This window comes from Engraulis encrasicolus, chromosome 8, assembly GCF_034702125.1.
Source record: "Engraulis encrasicolus isolate BLACKSEA-1 chromosome 8, IST_EnEncr_1.0, whole genome shotgun sequence".
Classification (NCBI taxonomy): Eukaryota; Metazoa; Chordata; class Actinopteri; order Clupeiformes; family Engraulidae; genus Engraulis; species Engraulis encrasicolus.
The window spans coordinates 44,719,234-44,741,190 of NC_085864.1; the positions used below are offsets into that span (position 1 = coordinate 44,719,234).

Below are 21,957 nucleotides of genomic sequence, written 5' to 3' on the forward strand. Positions count from 1 at the left end.
TTTGGTACCTCTGGGTCAAATGTCTCAGGAGCTCCCTGACTGCAGAACGTCTCAGGAAACTTTTTATATTGTATGCAGGGTGCGATTTGTCAGAAAACCAGAAAGGGGGATGCGTTTCAGATGTCAACAATATCAATGGAGTTACATTAAACTATGATTAAAATCATGTGGAAAAAGTGACAATATCAAAACCAGAAGAGGGGACAATCCCCCTACAAACCGCACCCTGATTGTATGTATTTTACATGTTTGTCTATATGATTAACACATGTTCACAGAAGAAAATACAATGTACGACTGCAAGGTCTTGTGCGTTTTTCTCACCGATATCTTAAAGGTTTATGCGTTACAAAATGTTTATTATTTTGTTTATTTTCTTAACTTTTTTTTTAATAACTCAAAGGGATATGTTAAGAAACGTGTTTATCATTTGTTTTTTTTGGAAAGTTCCATTTAAAACATATGAAGGGATATTTTAAGAAAGGCTGTGAGTTTAAAAAAAATGCATTTTGATTATTTTGTTTTCTTTTCTGAAAATTCTTGTTTAAAATGTCATACATTTTCAATTTCCAAAATCTATTGAATGGATGAATGTTGTAGCCTACTAAAGATAATAAATGGCCAATTTGCATGATTTATTGTGGGTTTTATTCTTTTTTTTTTTTTATTATTATTATTATTATTATTGGGAAGGTTAAATACATTCCGGCATATTTATGGGTTTTAATCGGTAGGGTTCTGGCAATCTTGTGGTAGGCTCATGGGCCATTTCTGGGTCTTCTGGCAAACATTTGGTAAGGTGCCGGCACTCTGTCGAACGTTCTTGGCATTCTACTGGCTGCTTTCTGGCATGATTCCGGCAAAATCTTGTGGGCCGTTTTAGGCCCGGGAGTAACCCCTGCATATTGCGGCATATTGCCAGGATGAACCAAGGTTTCTGGGCCATAAAAAGCCCAGAACATTTTTGCTATCTGCATTTCATTAAAACTCACTGTTCCGCTCACAAATATGGGCTCGTAACGGGCGACAAAATGTCTAGTCTTTCGGCATTTCGGCATCATTTGAACAGAACAGGTCGAGTAGTTCCTTGTTAATGGAGAGAAAACAGCGTTTCTGAGAAGTAAGGGACTGTTCGTAATTTACCGAGGGGGGAGGGCTGGTGCGTAGGGGGGGGAGGGCCATGATGAAAAAAATGAGGTTTAGGGGAGGGCCATGGCAAAAAAAATCGGAGTTAGGGGGAGGGCCATGGGAAAAAAACGAATTTATTTTATTTTATTTTCATATATTATTTTAAATAATAATAAAGAAATGCTCTGAAACACATCGCTTTGCGATGCAAGGTCCCGGGTGCATACTTTAGCACTGTGTATCTGTAGAACTATCAGGTGCAGCTACTGTAGATTGCCCGCGCTGACTCTCTTTCACTGTAGGATTAGTGCTACGGAGGAACATGCATCATAGAAAATGACCGTGAGCAAATATCAAACTAGCTGAGGTGAACTATAGGCCTATGGGCTAAACAGTTTGGGAAGTTTTGACAACGAATTGGATGGGCATTTCCAGAGGAATTTTGGAGAGGTGTTGTGTTGTAGTCAACTGGTGGTCACAGCCTCTGGTAAGTCATGATTTTATATAATGGCACCGCCGTGTGCTTTACATCTGTGTTCAATGGTCGCATAGCACCGCCGAGAGAGACGTTTGTTTTGTTTAGCTTGTGGTGTCAAGGTATTAATAAAAGTGGTATTAACAGCGATATGTTGGCTTGGGCATGCATCAACACGGTCTTAAACCCATTGGAGGAGCTAACTTGTTGTGAAGAGAAGTCTCATCACTTTGGTGATCAAAAACGGACCAACTAAGTAAGGAATTAGGTGAATTTAAAGTGCGACGGAAGAAGGGAATGTCACCAAAATTGTGCATCGTGTCAGGTAAGAAGTGACTTTTGTTTCTTGCGGTGGAGATTGGATTCGTAGTAGCACATTGGTAGGCTAGGTCTTGCCTATTGCTGGTGAAGTCTATCTTAGCCTCGGAGTTGGCTATGGGGTGAATCTATAGCACAGCCGATGGTGTGCGTGGCTTGTCTATCATAACTGTTGCCAAAATTGAATTGCCGCGGTGTGAAATGGCTGTGCTATTGTTAGATGTTTTGGACTTTTGTAGTGGTGGCGATTTGTTCCTTTTGCCTCTTGCTGCTGATTTGACCACCGTTTAGCGGCACCTTTTAGTGCATCTTAAATATGGCCAACGTCAAATGCAAACTAAAGGTGGCTTTCACACTCTCCCTGTATCAATAGCCAGCAATGGCACCAGCTGCTTTGGCGCTTAACCTACTTCTCTCACCGATCACAGCACAAACTCTTTGGCCGTCAGAGTGTAGCCTAATCACATTCGGGAAGCAGTAGGCCTATGCCTGTCTGTGTGTGCGTGCTTTTGTGCGCGGGCGGGGAGACAAGGCAGGGGTCCTGATCGTATGCATCTTGAGATACACAGTCGCAATTGCAAGAAAATCTAAATTGTTTGAAAGCCCGGTCACCTCTCACAAGTGCATCGCATAGCCTAGTCATGCATTTCTACTAATTTCACACATTGTAGACTCCCCATGGAGAAGAGAGAGATTTGCTCTTGAACACGCCCTCACCTCCACATAGGTGCGCGTTTCCCTTCCATAAGAACTTAATAATTTTGAAGTGAAATGTTAAACAAAAAAGGTAAAATCTAGTCATCCTTGGTTAGGCTACATAAAACATGAAGAAGTTAGTCAGATGGGATTCGCCATTCTTCATCCTAAACTTGATTAGAATGCAGGAAATTGCATCTAAAACAAACATTTTTTTTGGGAGAGGACTCCCAGACCCTTCGCTGACTACAGCACCCCCTGGTCAAAATGAGTTCCTGCGTCCCTGCAATTTGTCTTGGTGACAGTGGAGTTAAAAGGCATCCCATGCAGCCGCAGAGGTAGATTCTAGCGGCTTCTCATAGGTATCCACTGATATCGATAGCACATAATAGTGCAGACAACCGCCCTTGATGTAGGCTACTCTGACTGTTGTCATGATGGTTGTTCATCTACCAATTTTACATATTACATTTTTGTACCTGTAGGGGGAGGGCCATGGGAAAACAAAATTGAAGTGGGGGGAGGGCCATGGGGAAAAAAATTGAGGTGGAGGGGGGGGCCATGATTTTTTTTTTTGACCGGACTTCCAGCGCACCAGCCCTCCCCCCCCGGTAAATAACGTACAGTCCCTAAATGAATCATGACTTCAGATGAGATCCCCCTCCTACATTGTCTACAGAAGCTAATACTTTCAGTTTCATATGCCCTCCCCATGCCCCTACTACAGTGAGTGGCACTGACTGTACCTGATAGCCTATATTGGCCTGACGGATTCAATGGTAGTCATACATAGCCCCTACACACATAATCATAGAACTAGTGTTTTTTTTTCTCTAAAAAGTATTGTACACTATGGCCTATATAAATAGACCACACACAGGCAGTGTATGCTGTAGGCCTTGGGTGTGAGAGGGTTTTTTTCTTAGTGCAATATATTCAAACAAAATGGAAAAATACCAATTATTTAGTGCTTTATTTTCAACTTTCAGTAGATATTTGACATTTTATATTATAGAATATTTTGTCCATTTATACAAGTTGTGTGCATAATAATAAGTGAATGTGGTTTTCTATTAGGACCATAACATGTCATGTTTTATTTGCAAGAATTGACACTTTAAATTTAATGACGCCACCCCAGAGTACATTATTAGGTCAACAATGCCAGACACACCTCTGAGAATAAAAGAAGATGTTGACAATAGACAAAAGTTGATCATTAACCATCATGAGTGTGTTAAATATTCGTCTGTAGCTAAGGCACAATCGTGTGATTCTGAAGGGGAAAATAAAGAAAAGCATAGCATGCCATACACATTCTGACTCATCTCTAGTCTAGCTTTGAAAGAATCCCGTCTCCTCCTGTTAGTGCAGCTTTGCCACATGAAGCTGTACTCTGGTCTCTCTAGAGCTAGAAAGGATTAAGAGTACTAGTGAAGGGGAGTGGTGTTGCCCCACCAGGATTTGAACCCATGGGTACCCACAGGGCCAGATTAAGATGGCCTGGGGCCCCTAGGCTACAGGTTGCTGTGGGGCCCCCCGGCGGGCAAATTTTGTGTCTTTTTGTGGGGGCCCCCGGAGGGCAAATTTACATAGTGTCAATTACGAGCTAGGGATTAAGGAGAACATGTCTCCCAATTGTAGAAAACATGACAGATTATTTTTTTCAATATTGCATCTGTCACAATTCTGCAATTTTTCGCTTTTGGCCAGTCACGGGCCCCCTGGCATGTGGGGAACCCTGGGCTGCAGCCATATCTAGCCTGTGCATTAATCCGGCCCTGGGTACCCAACTGTGTCACCCGGGTCCAGGTACCCCAGAAGGTCCGTTTTCGAGTCCTCACAGGGCAACCCCACTCCCCCTTAGCCTGCAAGAGCATGTACTATGGCTAGAAGGTGCACCACACGTGGGTCAAATATTGCAGACAGTTCCAGTTGTTTTAAGTGGGAATGGTTTCAGTCTATGCAGTTCCTCTAAGACATCTAGCCAACACTATAAGAGTGAGTATTCATTTCACGTACATTGAACATGCTGCAGGAGCAAATTTTGTTTCACGTTTCAAAAACCTATTAAATAAATCTTATATTGCACAAATACAAATAGTATAAAATAATTACAAAAATGTGAATCAGAATGTTTTCTTCTTTGCATTACGAAAGCAGTTGCTGTCTCTCTTATACAAAATATTTAAATGACAAAAAAAAATATAGTGTTTTTGGTCTTGTGTCTCCACTCTACATTTGATCCAAGGCATTTCTTACTAGATTCCATCCATCCATTCCATTTTTTTTGTCTTTGGTGGACGATACCAGTTTCAGGGAAGCTTACTCAGGACTGCAAAGCTGAGAATGTTGCCTATAAAGCCAGGAAATTGAACCTTTATAGGTAGAATGTTTAAATTGGTAGAAGTAGTTTATTTCCAGACCTGATGCTGCCTATTCACCATCAATTTGTGAGTATTCACTGTGGGACCTTTACACTTTTCACTCTAGATTTTTCCTACACGAATAAGTGGATCATCTCCATGTAGATCTGACATTTTGATTTACCAGTCGCAGGCATATTTGGCTTCAAAACATACTCAAGACAGACCGGTAAATATTCATTTACCTAGTAAATATTCATGAAAAGAATAATTTGCAAATAGGCAGCATACGTTTTGGAAAGTAACTACTAAACGAAACGTACACACTGAACTTTTTTTTTTTTTTTAAATCATGATTTCCACCCATAGCAAATGAAAAGGATACCACACAATACTCAATCAAGACGATAACATTTGTGTTTTTGTCCAATGTGGCAACATTCATTTAGTAGCATTTCCATATCTACAAAATACAAAGGTAATCTTACAGGAATAAACAGTCTGGACAACATATGTGTGTGTATATTGTATACGTTTCTGTCTGGTGAAAAATATCATTTGTAGCTATAGTGTTGAGGCAAAAAGTCAGACACTAGATTTTTTACACAACTTACAGGTAGGCTACTACCTAGATGACATATATGTATCTGGAACACTTCGAAGTTATATGTTTTTATCCAGTGTATTTGGAGGGCCTACTTATTCTGCTGTGTACGTGTGAGTCTGGCTATGTTTTGTACAGTATGAAATATAGGACAACGTTATAAATGTTACATCTCAGACTCAACATGGTCATAACAGTTACATAAATAAGGTAGTGTCTGCACCAACTCAGTATTAGATGAAAGAAAAGGCACTGTTTTTTTGGATGACACATTAGACAGAACACCAAACCACAAAATCATTCTGTTTTTTTGCCCACCTCTTCGCTGTCTGTAGTTTGTTTTTCCGCTGTGCCATGCAATGCTGCTCTCTATCTATCTATTCTTTTCTTTCTCTGAGAGTGCTGCAAGTGCGTCTATGCGACAGATCAGAGCGCTCAGATTGGAGTGGGTTTCCCTACGTTACTTTATACCATTCAACATGTGCCCCGCACACCAACTTACACTTCGTTTCGATCGTCTGCCTTCCACCAATTACTTTATTAGTTGGCCTTGAAAAAAACCTACATAAAACAAATCAAAACAAATAAAAAAAAGATTGCAAGTGTGCCTTACACTTGGTCTACATTTGTATGCGAACGTAAAGAGATAATTTAAGCCTCCTTTTAAACTATTGCTAAGGCCCATATAGGAAATAAATGCTTTGTAATGCGTTACTGCACAGAGTGCAGGGGCACACAGGGTCAGGAGTTTGGAAAAACAAAGACAGATGCGTGAGGTGAATATGGATAAAAAGGGGCGAGAAAGCAGTAAGACGAACTTTTAACAGTTAAACCCTGATTATCTTCGATGAACATTACCGAGATCACCTCTGGCACTATTCCACTGCATCCCACTCCTCAAAACAAACAAACAAAACAAATAAACAAAAACAGAGCAATAGGTGAAGTGAGAGGCGGTGAAAAAAAATGCAATAAAACATTGTTACTCCTTGGCTTCAAATAAAAAAATTATAATATTCAAAATAAGAATAGTATTAATTTCCCCTTTCCCTTCACTCCCAGCCTCTGCCTCCCCTCAAAAAAATATAATATATAAACATAAATATTGATTAGTTCGCTTGAAAAATTCACAATTGGAAGCAGAGTCGTTTGCGGTCATTGGAGCTGGCGTGTGATTGGCGAGTCAGACGAGGCAGTCCGCGGTCGTGATTGGCAAACAGGAAGATGGAGGGCGGGACCTGGACAGGAAGTCCGCTGTAGGAGTCAGGAAGTGCTTTACTTGGTTGACTGCCATCATCTTGAATTGAGGCGAGGAGCAGTCTGCAAAAGAAAAAGTTTACAAAACAATTGGGGTAATTTAATTTGTATGACAGCTTATCAGTCAAGTGTATTATTCAACACATCCGCTTGTGCATTTGTTACACATTTCCTCTGGATACCAGCCAATCAGATTTCACATATCAGCATCACATCCATGTAAATTAACTATTTGTCGTCTGCAGACATGGCGATGATGTGCACAATCAGTTTGTTTACTCTGAAGGGTGAGTGAAGCTGTACATGCATTCTGCAAATAATTTCCTGTTTAGTTAGGCACGTTTTGCAATAATTTCCTGTTCAGTTCGGCATATTTTTGCATATATGTATAGTTGCCATGGGAACCTGAAGCACACACACAAACCTACCACAGACAGGTGTCCATTCTTGGCCTTGTTGACGATCAGGTCTGAGCCAGCGATGAAGTCAATGGTCCCTTCCTTTCCTGGGCCCCCTGTGAATGTTATGCTGTGAAACAGAGAAAGATACATTATTACATGACATTACACTAAAGCCCGATTCGGACAGGACTTTTATTACCTATGGACCCCCGGTAATTCGGAATAATTACAGAGAATGTCTGAGTTCTTAGTCCTGTGCGAATGTGCCATGTCTGCGATTTGTGAGGTAATAATTCCACCGCGAATTACCTACTGTATTTCGGCGAAACTCAGACGTCCTGGGGTAATTTTACATAGGCGCGCAGTCTGAACTCCCTTGTAATATCTGTGAATTGACTAAATAACAGACGTTTATTTATCCCGTCCGAATGCGCCCCGAAAAGTCACGGAGGTCCAGGGGTAATTGCGAACTACCAGGGGTCCATAGGTAATATTTATCCCGTGCGAATCGGGCTTTAGCTGACACTTGTTATCCAAAGCGACTTAGTTATTTTTTCTGGAGCAATGTGAGGTTAGGTGCCTTGGTCAAGGGCACTTAAGCCATGGATGCAAGGGATTCCAGGTGGGTTAGGGTGGGATTCGAACCTACAACCCCCAAATTGAAAGACCAAGTCCGTAACCACGAGACCATGGCTGCCCCCAAGATACGACTTCTTTACTCCTTCCCGGGCATAAAATTGGCACTTTTTGAGTCTGAGAACATGAAAGAATGAAAAGGCTTCCATTGAGAATAGAGCCTGGCACAAGGTCTTAGTGCTCACCTCCCCTGGTTTATGTTGATGCTGTTGATTTTGTCGGCACAGATCGCGAGCTTCGTTAGCGTCTCAATTATATGGTCACTCTGGAGAACCACATCTCCCTGCACACAAACGCATCAGCAAAGAACGTTCACATTAGAACAGGGACTACAGACAGCAGAAGGCCAACATTACACCAGAACAATTGACTTGACAACTGAAGAGTACAGCGCTTGTATGTTGAATCTGATTGAGGAAGCATACAGCAACCCATCACTCAGCAACCCATCACCCATCTACCCATTTACATCATACATTAAACGCCAGGATGTGACGTGTCAATATATTTCTCTACATTATACATACTGCAGCAGGATATCCATGTTACATATGACAACAAAACGTCAAGAAGGTAGAGAATGCGCGCACATCAGTAGTACAGGTGCTGGACAAAATAAAGTAAATGAAATAAATGATGGAAGTCCGCAACACTGTTAATGCTCCCAGTGATTTATTTGCACCTGCAAATAAATCACTGACAACAAAACGTCAAAGCCAGATTAACAACTGGATAGGGGTGCAAAAAGGGTGTGTCATCCATTCTCCTTAGTCCCACCTTCTGTTTATTGTCTTCACAGGGAACGTGCAGGACGAAGATGCCATCACTGAGGGAGCTCACAGAGACTCCTGACAGGAAGCAAACACAACAGCTTTAGAATGAAATTAAAAAGACATGATGTAATTAGAAAGTCATCAATTTGATGAGGACCATGAACCAAGACATGAAGGAGGTGTAATATGGTGCAATAAGGTCTCTCAAAAGTAAGTGAAAAAAGAAGCACTCATCAGATTTCTTTTTTCGTTTTTAATCGCCTCACATCACAGACGTTTCGGGCTTACTCCCTTCTTCAGTGTGAAATGGCGATTTCACCTTTGACCCAAGTAGGGTACCTTTGGGTACCTGCACTGGGCATTTTTGGAGACACCTGCGGTGGCATTTTGGGTAACTAAGTTTATTTAAGTCACACCTACTGGGGTCAAAGGCGAAATCACCATTTCATACTGAAGAAGGGAGTAAGCCCGAAACGTCTGTGATGTGAGGCGATTAAAAACGAATAAAGAAATCTGATGAGTGCTTCTTTATTCACTTACTTTTGAGATTTGAGTTCATTCATTGACGAAGTTAAGCACCCAGTGTAAAGTATAAGAAGACAAGGTGTTGAGCACGCTTCCTGATCCTTCTACGCAATAAGGTCTCTCCAACATTCAGATAGATTGTTGCACGTATTGTAGAGTATTGCCAAAGAGAAATGACTCATCTGTATACAGAACAAAGGGTTATTGTATCTCTCTTATCTTATCTCATCTCATCTTGTTTTTTACTCATCTTCTGTTATCCTATCCTATCTTTTCTTATCTGAAGGCATGGGTTTGGAAAGCAAAAATCCTGATAGACTACTGTATTGTACAGTGTATTGCCAAAGAGACACAGACAATAAAGGCATATTGTATCACTTATCTTGTCGTATATATTATCCTATCCTAATCTTTTCTTATCTGAAAGTATGGCTTGGGATGTCCTGCCTGTCCTACCTTTGAGAGCATTGTAGTCGATGCGCTGCTTGGTCTTGGCCTCCTCCACTATGATGGCCGAGCTTCCTGTGAGGAGGAGCTGCCGGGTGCGGGGCTTATAGCCCTTCCTGTCGTACTTGGTCACTGGAACAGCATACTGCCGGTGATCATGGAAGAAAGCTTAGTGTTTATCACAGACCAAAAACACACATTTGTACACACTTGTGCATGCACACACACACACACACACCAGTACTTCAAGCTCTCACACACACAAGTGCATGCACACACGCAAGGACGCGGCACGCACGCGTGCACACACACACACACACACACACACACACACACACACACACACAGAGTTCTTGGACTCACCTTCATCTTCTCCGTTCCAAGAGTCTGGAGCACTTTGGGGTTGATGTCCTCTCCATCTTAGCACACAAATAGCAAACATTTGTATGTGAGTACATCATGTTCAGCAGTCCCAAAAGCCAAGGCGATAGTATTACAGAATATGCAATGTTGGGAAAGCAGGAGAACACATGAGAAGGACTTACTTAGCCGTGTGCCGACAAAGAGTTTGGGGACGCTCTGGGGGTAGTTGTCCTTCTTGTCCTTGAAGATTTCACTTGCCACCATTTTCTGTTCCATCTGCAGAAATCACCAAAACAGCAGAGATTAACAAAAACAAAAAAAAAATGAAAATTGAAAAGAGGTAAAAATGGCATGTATGGCACGGTTTCATACTCTGGCTTTTCAACTCACCTGGTGTTTCCATTCTGGGCTGATGCCCTTGCAGTACTTCCACACCATGTTCTGCATGCACATCTTGCGCAGGTGATCTGACGCCTGTTAAATAATGATAATAAACATGTGAAAAAACATACACAAGAGTTTGACCGAGGTTTTCTGGTAACTCTGGACCCGGTGCTTGGACTGTGACCAAGAATGCAACCATATGCGTTTCACGGGCCAGGAATGCCATGCGGGTTTGCCATGTGTTCAAGCTGTGAAGCATATTGACCTAGATACAAAATGCTGTGTCTACGTATTATTACTACTTTTATAACTGTTACTATTATTAACATCCTAAGACAGTAGTAGCATTGCAGCACTCGTGTATGACGTTCATTATGCCTTTTTTATTATATTAATAATTTATTTATTTTATCTCGGGTACAGTAAAAAGGTAGTGGTGCGCACATCCAAAGTGCAGATGGAAGAGAAGAGGGTGAAAATACTACATATAGAAAATGAGATGGATTGTGCCCCAAGTACACAATTGTACCACTTGAGACACGGAAATGAAGTATAAGAGGGCCTCTGAGGAAGATGGAAATGTTACTAGAATCAAAAGGTGCAGGTAAACCAATAAACCTCTTATATGCCAGAATATTGTATTATTGCTCTGGAATAGTGGGTAATGATGTCGTTATGGTATGGCACCACAACTAGGGCAGGTGATGGAATGGTGGGCCAGCTCTTGTCCAGAATGCAGTTATTCCATTTCTAATCATGTTTAAAATGTGCATGTAAACATAGCTAGTGCTCTGGAATTGTGGGTAATGAAGTCCTATGGTGCCTCAGTACCTCGGCCAGGGCAGGTGGTGGAGTGGGCCAGCTCTTGTCCAGCACTGTCTTGGGCAGACTCCTGTGGAGCTTCATGAGGAAGGAGTAGCGCACGTAGTCCAGGAAGTACTCGTTCTCCGGGCAACGCGGCTGATGCCGGTAGATGAAGCCCTTGACGAACCTGTGGAGGTGGCAGTAGAGGACACTTATTATTAATAATGTCCAAGACCACAGGCGTGCACAATATTGCATTATATGTTGTATTGGACTTAATGGTTTTTTTCTGTTGGTGTGTACAGTTCAATGACTGATGCTAATAGATGAAGCCATTTATGAAGCTTCGGAGAGGGCGAGGACATAGAGAGACCACTTAAGATTTACATTTATTTGACATGGAAAGTGCACATTATTCAACATTTGCAGGGTATGTGCATGAGTTAGCCAAAATAGCTTTTTTACATGGTCAGGTCTATGTACGAGTCAGATCCATAAAAGACACACAATAATCACAGTTAATGTAGCAATAGGTAAAATGATAAATACAATATTTAGGAAAAAAGTCCTTTAAAGTGGGCACTTGCTTAATCTTCTATATTCCTATATTAGTTAATATTTATGTTCTACCACCATTCGTAATGTCAAAGACCACAGACAGTGGTGCTCATTCCTGTTTGTGTAGTTCAGTGTTTCTCAAAGTGGGGCGGAAGCCCCCCTAGGGGGGGCGCGGAGGTATTGGAGGCGGGGCGCGTGAAGTCAGAAGATTTTTCTTTTTTAATACTTTTCTGCTTTGCCATTAAGTCAACACATTCACTTTACAATCACAATATATGAATTAATTTATTCACTAATATTTACAGAACATCATAGGCCATATACGTGTATATTAGGCTCTAATAAATTTTACGAAGGCCTATTTATTATTTGTATTTTCTTATCCATTTTGCTCGAGGGGGGCGCAGACAGACACCCTTCTTCTGAAGGGGGGAATGGCAGGAAAAGTTTGAGAAACACTGGAGTAGTTGCATTCGCTGAAGCATAGCTTGTCCATGCTCACGCTGACGCGGTAAAAATTGTGAATGCTGCCCAAGGCTGATTAACATTGAACCTAACCTCCACTTCCTCTTTGAAAAAAATGTCTTTCCTCCTCATCATGAGTTGGGTCAATTCTACATGCTACACGGAAGTCCCCTTCTCCTGTCAACTGTGTCAATTGTTTAACTCCAGAACCTCATATGAAAATTTAAGATTATGCAAGATCATTCAGTGCCTAATAATTCCTCCCCTCAAAGAAAACGACCGACTTCCAGGAAACATCATCTGTAGTTCACCACCATCACCCCAAGCATCCTATGGACACACACTTAAACCCCCACATGTGGATATGTGGACCAGCACTCCCTCAAGACGTATGAATGTAAATGTCACAATCTTGAAAGACACGTAAATATAAATTAAACACTCTTGGCCTAAAGATCAGAGAATACACTAATGCTACAGTATTTTCACATGACAACTCAATTACTGGGTAAGAAAATATCACATCCACACTGACTGGTAACAGATCAGTAGTAAATCCACTACCATACGTGACATTCAACCCAAATTCCACTACCAGGAGGCTAGTGTATTTTTCAAGTATTGGAAATTCAGCTGGTCACATGGCAGCACCAGTTATAGTACGAGCTCTGTGCCATATGTGCCATATCATATGCCATGGTTGGGACGTCACCATAAAATGGTGCAGCTGTCATAGATAAAGGCACCATGTACTGTAGGACTATAAGTGAAATGCCAATGTTGCCAGATAACAGTAGTACAACTTAGGTAGGACTTTATTTACAAAATATTTTGAATATTTCTTTTGGAATGAGCACCCAGTTCCTATTTACTTTTGTTGAGTTGAGCGCATTATAAAGCTTATTAATACCTTTACTAAATTAAAATTTGGCTTTTGTTCTAATGTTTGCGATGCGCACGAGTGGTTTCAACTATGTTATTTTGCTTCGTTTCAACTTTTTACAGCACCAATGTTGGTCATTATCATGGCAAAGACCTCCTCGATATTGGATTAAAGTTCAATGAGCACTTGTTTAGAGGACTGAACTGAAGTTGACGTCATAGGTCAGAGTGGGTGAACTGAATGACGTACTTGCGGATGGTGTCCGCCGCCTGCCTCCTGCGCGCCGCCCTCCTGCGGGCCAAGATGCCCCTCCACCACGCCTGGATCGCAATGGCTGCAAAACACACACGTCACACTGGATCAAACACACTGCCATTACAAGAACACCTGGGTCAAAGGTCGTCTTTGTCATTCAGTGTTACGGACACCTTCCACTGACTGTAACTGCAAAAAAAACATGATTTTTAAATTGTTTCAAGTGAGTGGATGACAGCCGAGGCTTTCATGAATTCCCTGTAACAATAGATAAATAAAAAGAGTCATGTTTTTTACAGTTACAGTCAGCAGAAGGCATCCGTTACACTGAATGACAAAGAAGTCTTTGACCCACCTACACAAAACACACGGTACTCCCATGTCTAACTCTAATTTCATTGCATGTTTTACTTTTAGTAATTCTATGCATGTGACAAAAAACTCTTCGTATCTTAGTGTCCTGTATCACTGCAAAAAAAACCCTCATGTCCATTTCGTGAATGTACATGAAAGAGGATTTTAATCTCTGAGCATCTGACAATGCCATTGTACTTTTCCCCCAGTAACATCACCTGAGGTGGCCAAGACCTGAATGTAATCATGACATGTTGAAAAAAAGGGAAATTTGAGTAGCTGTATACAGTACAGTAAGCTGAAATCACCCACCAGAGGTCCTCAGTTTGCGATATTTGGTCTTCTGTTTGTAGCCTCTCCAGCCTGCCTGTAGCTTCGTAGCTGAAAAGGTGGAAGTCAAGCACAAACACATTATGGTTTGATCATTTTTATTTTGTGATCATTATGATCTGAAATCCGTATTATTCATCGCCTCACCTATGCTGTGCTTCCTGTTCTCCAACGCATCCTCTGTGGCAAAGAGAGTCTTGGGGAAGCGGATGAAGATCTTAGACCTATAAAGGCAAGACAGAGGTACAATGCATATCAGCCAAGTCAATGTCAATGCTGTCAACATATTTCTCATAGTTAGGCTACTACTGGCAGCTGTTCTTTAACTTATTTGGGTATTGTATCTTGTAATTGTATTTTGTATAATTTATTTTTAAAATGTGTGACATATCTTTGACTCTATAATTTTACAACTGTGTACTATAACTGTGTATTTTTAGTTTTGTTTTAACCTTGTTTTTTTAAGGAACATCAAACCTGTCAAGGGACAAAATATGGAAATTAGCCTCATGGCAATAATCTTGTGTATTTAGCATTTTTGTATAAATGCTGGTAATATATGCTGTCCCTTTTTAAATAAATAAACTTGAAACTTGAAGTGCTTCAAGAAAATGTTCACTTTCAGTTGGGGCAGTGGAGCATTCCAGTTGTTATGACTATCTAGAGACAAAAAAATGAACCCTACAGCCCCACGGTGCCTCCTTTGAGACACAGTGTCCGCAATCTTATAGCCGTCCGTGTTTATTGAATAGCTCTGTTGTTTTGCAGCCGGTGCTGTGTGACCGTTTGATTCCGTTGACGCTCGACAATGACCAATAACGATTTAACTGACGATGACTGACCTGCCAAGACTGTAGTTTTCAGGCTTGTAGCCAAGGTGCCTTTATGCAGTAAAGCATGGGTAAAATACAGCTCTTAATCTTCACATGTAATAATTAAACACACTGAACAAAGTCGCTTGTAAAGTCATCAAAGGGGTGAAAAAGTAAAAAAAAAAACAGCCCTGTATCCCTGTATTTTCACAATATACTGTGGTCCAGGCAGGGCCTTTGACACCTCTGGCTTGGCCCAGGACGAAAGTAATCTGAAAGGGCCCCCAATCAAATAGATACAATGTAATGAGGACCCAGTTCTGGGCCCCCCTCACTCCCTGGGCCTGGGGCCAGCTGACCCCTTTGCCCCTTCGCCCCCCCATCGGCTTCCGAGTCCATGTTGACATGATAATCTACTCTTCAGTTCACTCAAGGAAGAGCGCGACACAGAGTGCTTCTTCACAGTTCACCACTTTTTTTCTTTTTTCTTTGAGTGAACTGAAGACTGGAGTACCTTGAAAAGCTGCACCTGCTAAAAAAGAAACAATCGAGGTGTGCGGGCTCTCACCAAAAACTTTGACATGATAATCTAGAAATGCATGACAATTGAAAATGTGACAATGTGGAGACTGACTGACCTGCCGAGTTTGTACTCCTCAGGTTTGTATCCGAGGTGCTTGACCAGAGCTGACACACCGTCCACCAGGCGGCCATCCCAGCTGGGCCAGGTCTCAGGACACAGGGACTTATATCTAAACCACCACAGACAGGAGAACATGCAGAGAAATGAGGAATAATAATAATAATACATCAAATTTGTATAGCGCTTTTCTAGTTTAGTAAATACCCAAAGACGCTTTACAGAACATGTAACATAAAACAAAAACATGAACAGACATTCAAAGACATACAGAGACTAAACCACAACACATCGGCAATGGAAAGTTCTTTTTTTGTACATAAATCATGACGGAATGGAGCGTTCACATTAGTGGAGAAATATGGAATATGAAGTAGCGAGTACGACATCAACAAGCCATTCAGATAAATCATAAACTAATCATTAGGGACTTGTAGTATCTACACAGTAGCAGACAAGATATCATGTAGAGGACTAAACCATAAACTAATCATTCATTATATCAGTTAATACAGTGCCCTCCATTATTATTGGCACCCCTGGTTGAGATGTGTTTTTTAGCTTCCAATTATTATTATTTTTCTCTAAATAATATAGGACCTTAATGGAAAAAAAGAGAAAAATCCAACCTTCAATACAAGTGCATTTATTCAGTGGGGAAAAAATCCCACATAAAGAAATAATTATTTGACATCAAATAATGTGTGTCACAATTATTAGCACCCCTGTTGTTAATATTTTGTACAACCCCCTTTTGCCAACAAAACAGCACCTAATTTTCTCCTATAATGTTTCACAAGATGGGAAAAGACAGAAAGAGGGATCTTCAGCCATTCCTCTTTGCAGAATCTCTCTAAATCATCCAGAGACCTGGGTCCTCTCCTCTGTACTCTCCTCTTCAGCTCACCCCACAGGTTCTCAATGGGGTTGAGGTCTGGGGACTGAGATGGCCATGGGAGGAGCTTGATTTTGTGTCTGGTTAACCATTTCTGTGTAGATTTGGCCATATGTTTAGGGTCATTGTCTTGCTGAAAGACCCAGTGACGACCCATCTTCAGCTTTTTGGCAGAGGGCAACAGATTTTGATTTAAAATGTCCTGGTATTTCAAAGCATTCATGATGCCATGCACCCTAACAAGCTTCCCAGGGCCTTTGGAAGCGAAACAGCCCCACAGCATCACTGACCCACCCCCATACTTCACAGTGGGTATGAGGTGCTTTTCAGCATGCGCATCTTTCGTGGCACGCCAGACCCACTTAGAGTGTTTGTTGCCAAAAAGCTCAATCTTGGTCTCATCTGACCAAAGCACACAGTCCCAGTTGAAGCCCCAATACCGCTGGGCGAACTCCAGACGTTTGCGTTTATGATTGTGGGTGAGGAAAGGTTTTCTCCGTGCATGCCTCCCAAACAGCTTGTTGGCGTGTAGACAGCGCCTGATGGTTGATTTGGAGACTTTGTGACCCCAGGATGCTACCATTTGTTGTAATTCTGTAACAGTGAGCTTTGGAGATATTTTGATTTCTCTTACCATCCTCCTCACTGTGCGTGGTGGCAAAATAAACTTGGGTCCTCGTCCAGGCTTGTTTACCACTGTTCCAGTTGTTTTGAACTTCTTAATTATTCCTCTCACAGTAGATATGGGCAGCTGCAGTTGAGTGGCAATCTTCTTGTAGCCTCTGTCTGACCTGTGAAGGTCGACGCACATCTGCCTCACTTGTATGCTGTGTTCCTTTGTCTTTCCCATGTTTAAGAGTGGATAAGAGAAATGGCCTTGGTGTCACGTCATAGTTATACCCCAGGGAAACAGGAAGTGATGAATTACTAATTAAATGTTCCTACATACTCTGGTAAACTTTGTAAACTACTGTAGAAATGACAGAAATGCTTCAATTATATTTATTTCCTGGGAATTGTTAAGGGTGCCAATAATTGTGGAACAGGTGATTTAATGAAAAATAATTATTTTTTAGTCAGGGATTTTTTTTATTTTCCTACAATTCATTTGAGTTGAAGGCTACACTTTCCTACAATTTTCAGTGTGACAGTATTCTTCTGCAATAAACACTGAATTTATTTTAAGGCTTTTAACACATCTCAACCAGGGGTGCCAATAATTATGGAGGGCACTGTATATCAGAGTGAGATAGTCTATCATCACATGCTTAATCTGGTATGATGCCAATATGCAAGCTTGCTGCTCCAGTACAATGCATGAAGAGCAAACATGAGCAGTAAATAGTCTTAAAACTACAAATAAAAAAAAAAAAAAATTGGACACGTCCAACATGGCATTTAACAACTTTTCTCAATGTAATTCAGTAATGGTAGTGAATAAAAGATATGAACAAAAAACATGCTCATGGCAGATCACACTGTGTTATTTCACAGATAAGCATGTGATTTCATTCTTTAGTTTAGTGTGAGTGTGTGTGTGTGTGTATGTGTGTGTGTGTTTGTGTGTGTGCTGTGTGTGTACTCTTTATTAATTAAAAAAAAACAAAAAAAAACTAACCCCTCTTTGCAACTGCACTTGTTGTTCTGTATATTTCCTGTGCACTTTGTATTTGCTTGTGATGTTGGCTTGATTATGTCCTCTTTTGAAATTCGCTTTGGTTATAAAGCGTCTGCCAAATGCAATGTAATGTAATAATGTAATGTGATTTCTAATCTGCGTACCTCTGCAGGAAGACCTCGTAGCGTCTCCGGTATGCGAATCCAGCCCTCCTCACCCTCAGGTTCTCCATCAGGCCCAAGTACTTCACCTGGTGCCGGATCAGAACCTCATCAAAACGCCCTGGCGGAACAGCAAACATGGACCCGTTGACACCAGGAATGAATAACGAGAAGTGATGATAACTATGTTATCAAGCAATGAATCAAAAACAAAAAGGTGCCCTTCAACAAATTCAGATGACACATGTGTTTCGCCATTGTATGTGTGTGTGTGTGTGTGTATATGTGTGTGCGTGTGTGTGTGTGTGAGAGAGAGAGACAGACAGACAGACAGACAGACAGACAGACAGAGACAGAGACAGAATCTGAAAGCATGTTTGTCACATTGTGAGCATGTGTATGTGTATGTGTGTGTCTGCTCATATTTTTGAACTGTGATTGATGGGAGTTGCAAACCAATGCATGTCTTTGAATACGATGTCAAACAGAGTGAATTCTAATTGGCAAGTGAAGGTCAGTGCACAGTATCTCCCACAACAATCCCCTTAATTACTGTGAATAATTAATACATGGCATATGAGCTTTCAACTGTCAATCAAAATATTTCCAGGTCAATAGCTCTTTGAAAATGGAAACAAACGGAACATATTTTGTTAACTTTGACATAGTATTCAAAATAGTATTTTTTTGGTCACATTTGCAAACTGAATTTTGAGCAATTCAAAAAACTAAATAGAAAGAGAATGCACTGCTGGAAGAAATGACTGTACAATAGCACTAAGGCAGACAAGCGGTCCTGCTGGTGATACAGTGGTCAGTTGTACAGTGTGGCGCCAAAGACATGCTGGCACACAGTCAAGACTTGAGTCAAAACTCAGTGCCTTGCACTATTTCACCCACAAGACTCCCTCACATAACCTTTCTAACAGTACACGGAACAGAACAACGTTAATCTTCATCAAAGGTCAAAAGCACAAAACTGCACCGTCTAGGTGCTTCTACACATACCGTACACCTACACATAGCCACTCAAAATTACTTTGTAGACCATTTTAATAACCAAAGAGCCGACAAACACACCAAACAAAACAAAACCAATGTCTAAAGTGAATTTGCTTAGCGTATCGCTTTCTTATGTGTATTAAATTGCATTTCACTTTGTCCCAGGTGATAATTCACCTAATACTAAATGAGTAATATAAAATAAAACGTGTTGATTTAGCCATGAATATGACACTAACGTCAAAACAAAAGTCAATCCAAAGTTTCCCCAATGTCATGCCTTGTGTGAGTACCCGCCAAGTGAATGGCATTGAGAGACTGTGCTGTGCCATTCCGAACCAATTGGCATCGTTGTGCGAGTACCCCTCAGGAAAATGGCATGGAGATAGCCTATGGTGCTATACGTACTCAACTGCTTGCCATCATTGTGTGAGTACCTCTCCAGGAGAATTGAGGCATTGAGATATAATATGGTCTACGTACCTGACTGTTTGGCATCGTTGGGCTTGATGCAGCGCACGTACGACGGCTCCTTAGACATCAGGATTTCCATCAACTTGGCCAGGCTGGTCTTGAACTGGGTGGCCGTCTGCGGAGCAGAGAGGCACTCGATGAGAAGAAAACCAAGAGGATTCACCGGAGAGGAATAAACAGACAGTGAGAGTGGACCCAGAGAGATGGATGGATGGATGGATAGATGGATGGATGGATGGATGGATGGATGGATGGATGGATGGATGGATGGATGGATGGATGGATGGATGGGCAGGAAGAGATAGAAGGAGGCGCACTACAGTAAAAGTGTCTGGGAGCTAGTGAGAACACAGGTCCCTGTGTCTCTGTAAAGGGGTCCGAGCGCGCGGGCAGGCAGGCAGGCAGGCGCTGAGAGAGAGAGCTGCTTAGTGGCGCTGGTGTTAGCCCTGGTGGTGGCGGGGTGAAGAGGGAGCGCTCAGGCTCGCTGGTCAACAATACATACAAACAAGTCAACAACAGCCAGCCAGCCGCCCACGCTCAGCCAATAGGCTGCTTGACCGTGGGAGCTGGGGGGCCTTGTGGAGGGTTGGGGGGGGGTGCTTGGTCGGGGCCCACCAGGGAAAACAGTAAGCGGAGTGTGGAGGGCACCCAAGAGTCAGAGCATTCTTTGGGCCGTGGGCTGGGCTGGCGAGAGATAGAGAGAGAGGCCCGAACAGAGGCGGACTTTCCATTAGGCAAACCTAGGCAATTGCCTAGGGCCCAGACCAAATCTGTCCTCCATAGGGGCCCCAAGTGTCACACCAGTAGCGATAAACACACACAGAAAATAGACTGGATCTTAATGTGTCACTTATGTCAAGTAAACAACACAAGGAGACAAAACATGGAAAAAAGCACTAAAACACAGAATTATATGTTTATATAATGACTTTTGAGGGGCCTATACTGTACGTTTATATTTCGGCTAGGGCCCCAAAAGGGTTAGATCTGCCCCTGGGCCCGAATGGTGGGGCCTAGCGGGCCGGGTGGAGATTCCCCGAGTATCACAATCACCACATCTGATGCTGATGCTGATGTTGATGCCTCGCTGTGTGCGCACACAGGCATGATGAACGAGCGCCAGCAGGCAGTTGTCTAGGCTAGCGGAGATGCGTGAGTCGGAAAACAAATAAATAAAGAAATAAATAAAATAGGCTGGCCGTTAATGGCGGGCTTTGTCTAGACGGGGTGTGCGTGTGTGTATATGTATGTGTGATTGTGTGTGTGTGTGTGTGTATATGTATGTGTGATTGTGTGTGTGTGTGTGTGTGTGTGTGTGTGTGTGTGTGTGTGTGTGTGTGTGTGTGTGTGTGTGTGTGTGTGTGTGTGTGTGTGTGTGTGTGTGTGTGTGTGTGTGTGTGTGTGTGTGTGTGTGTGTGTGTGTATGTGTGTGTGTTCTCACCGATTCTGGGCGCTTCGTGTCAGTCAGCTCCTCCCTGTCAAAGCACTGGGTGAGGATCTTGTTCTCTGACATACACATGACCTAAGAAAACACACACACACACACACACACACACACACACACACACACACACACACACACAGACACAGACACAGACACAGACACACACACACACACACACAGACACACACACACACACACACACACACACACACACACACACACACACACACACACACACACACACACACACACCAAAGAATGTCAGTTGTGGACGTCATATCATCCAACTACACCTAAGAGCCATTGTTGTCCAGTGATCTCACACTGATGTCAATCACTGTAGTGGCGACCTTTTTATTTATTTTGACGGCCAGCCTCTTACCTCCTTGAGGTTCCTGAAGAGCAGGTCATTGTTTTTGTCCAGAAAACCTTAAAAATAGACAAAAAGAAACTCCATTACAGAAAGAAAAGTTATATATAGCCTGGTATACATTGCCATTTCCTCTCTGCAAAATGTTTTTGACAGAAATATACAAGAGTCAAACTCCCTCAGAAAGAGTAACTATACAGACACATGCTGTATACTGGTCATTTCCTGTCTCGAGTGTATGTTTTGACCCATCCCTCCCCCCTATGTTAACCCCACTGACCAGGGCCGCTGACAGCGTTGCCTGCCCTGGACCAATGTTTCCCAACCAGGGGTACGTGTACCACTAGGGGTACGCGACCACACTGCAGGGGGTACTTGGGAAAATTTTAATTTTAACAAATACATGGAGCATAGTCACACTGGAATAGAAAAGGCGATGTAAAACACGAGTTAGGGGGTACTCATGGCACAACGAAAAGGCTTAGGGGGTACATGAGACAAAAAAGGTTGGGAAACTCT

General features: G+C 42.1%; 1 protein-coding gene across 3 annotated transcripts in view; it reads right to left on the reverse strand.

The window, feature by feature from the left end:
* Positions 1 to 5,402: 5,402 nt before the first annotated feature.
* myo1cb (myosin Ic, paralog b) overlaps positions 5,403 to 21,957 on the reverse strand; it is a 111,059-nt gene continuing 94,504 nt past the window's right edge. For all 3 annotated transcript variants that reach the window (XM_063205812.1, XM_063205814.1, XM_063205813.1), the window contains 17 exons: positions 21,451 to 21,497; positions 21,066 to 21,146; positions 19,634 to 19,739; positions 18,152 to 18,269; positions 15,473 to 15,586; positions 14,170 to 14,246; positions 14,005 to 14,073; positions 13,333 to 13,417; positions 11,205 to 11,364; positions 10,380 to 10,463; positions 10,172 to 10,265; positions 9,990 to 10,045; positions 9,636 to 9,771; positions 8,659 to 8,729; positions 8,067 to 8,164; positions 7,273 to 7,372; positions 5,403 to 6,907 (listed from right to left, as the gene is read on the reverse strand). In XM_063205812.1, the coding sequence (XP_063061882.1) occupies positions 6,881 to 6,907; positions 7,273 to 7,372; positions 8,067 to 8,164; positions 8,659 to 8,729; positions 9,636 to 9,771; positions 9,990 to 10,045; positions 10,172 to 10,265; positions 10,380 to 10,463; positions 11,205 to 11,364; positions 13,333 to 13,417; positions 14,005 to 14,073; positions 14,170 to 14,246; positions 15,473 to 15,586; positions 18,152 to 18,269; positions 19,634 to 19,739; positions 21,066 to 21,146; positions 21,451 to 21,497 (1,523 nt within the window). In that variant the 3' untranslated portion in view covers positions 5,403 to 6,880. The remainder of the gene's footprint in view (positions 6,908 to 7,272; positions 7,373 to 8,066; positions 8,165 to 8,658; positions 8,730 to 9,635; positions 9,772 to 9,989; positions 10,046 to 10,171; positions 10,266 to 10,379; positions 10,464 to 11,204; positions 11,365 to 13,332; positions 13,418 to 14,004; positions 14,074 to 14,169; positions 14,247 to 15,472; positions 15,587 to 18,151; positions 18,270 to 19,633; positions 19,740 to 21,065; positions 21,147 to 21,450; positions 21,498 to 21,957) is intronic.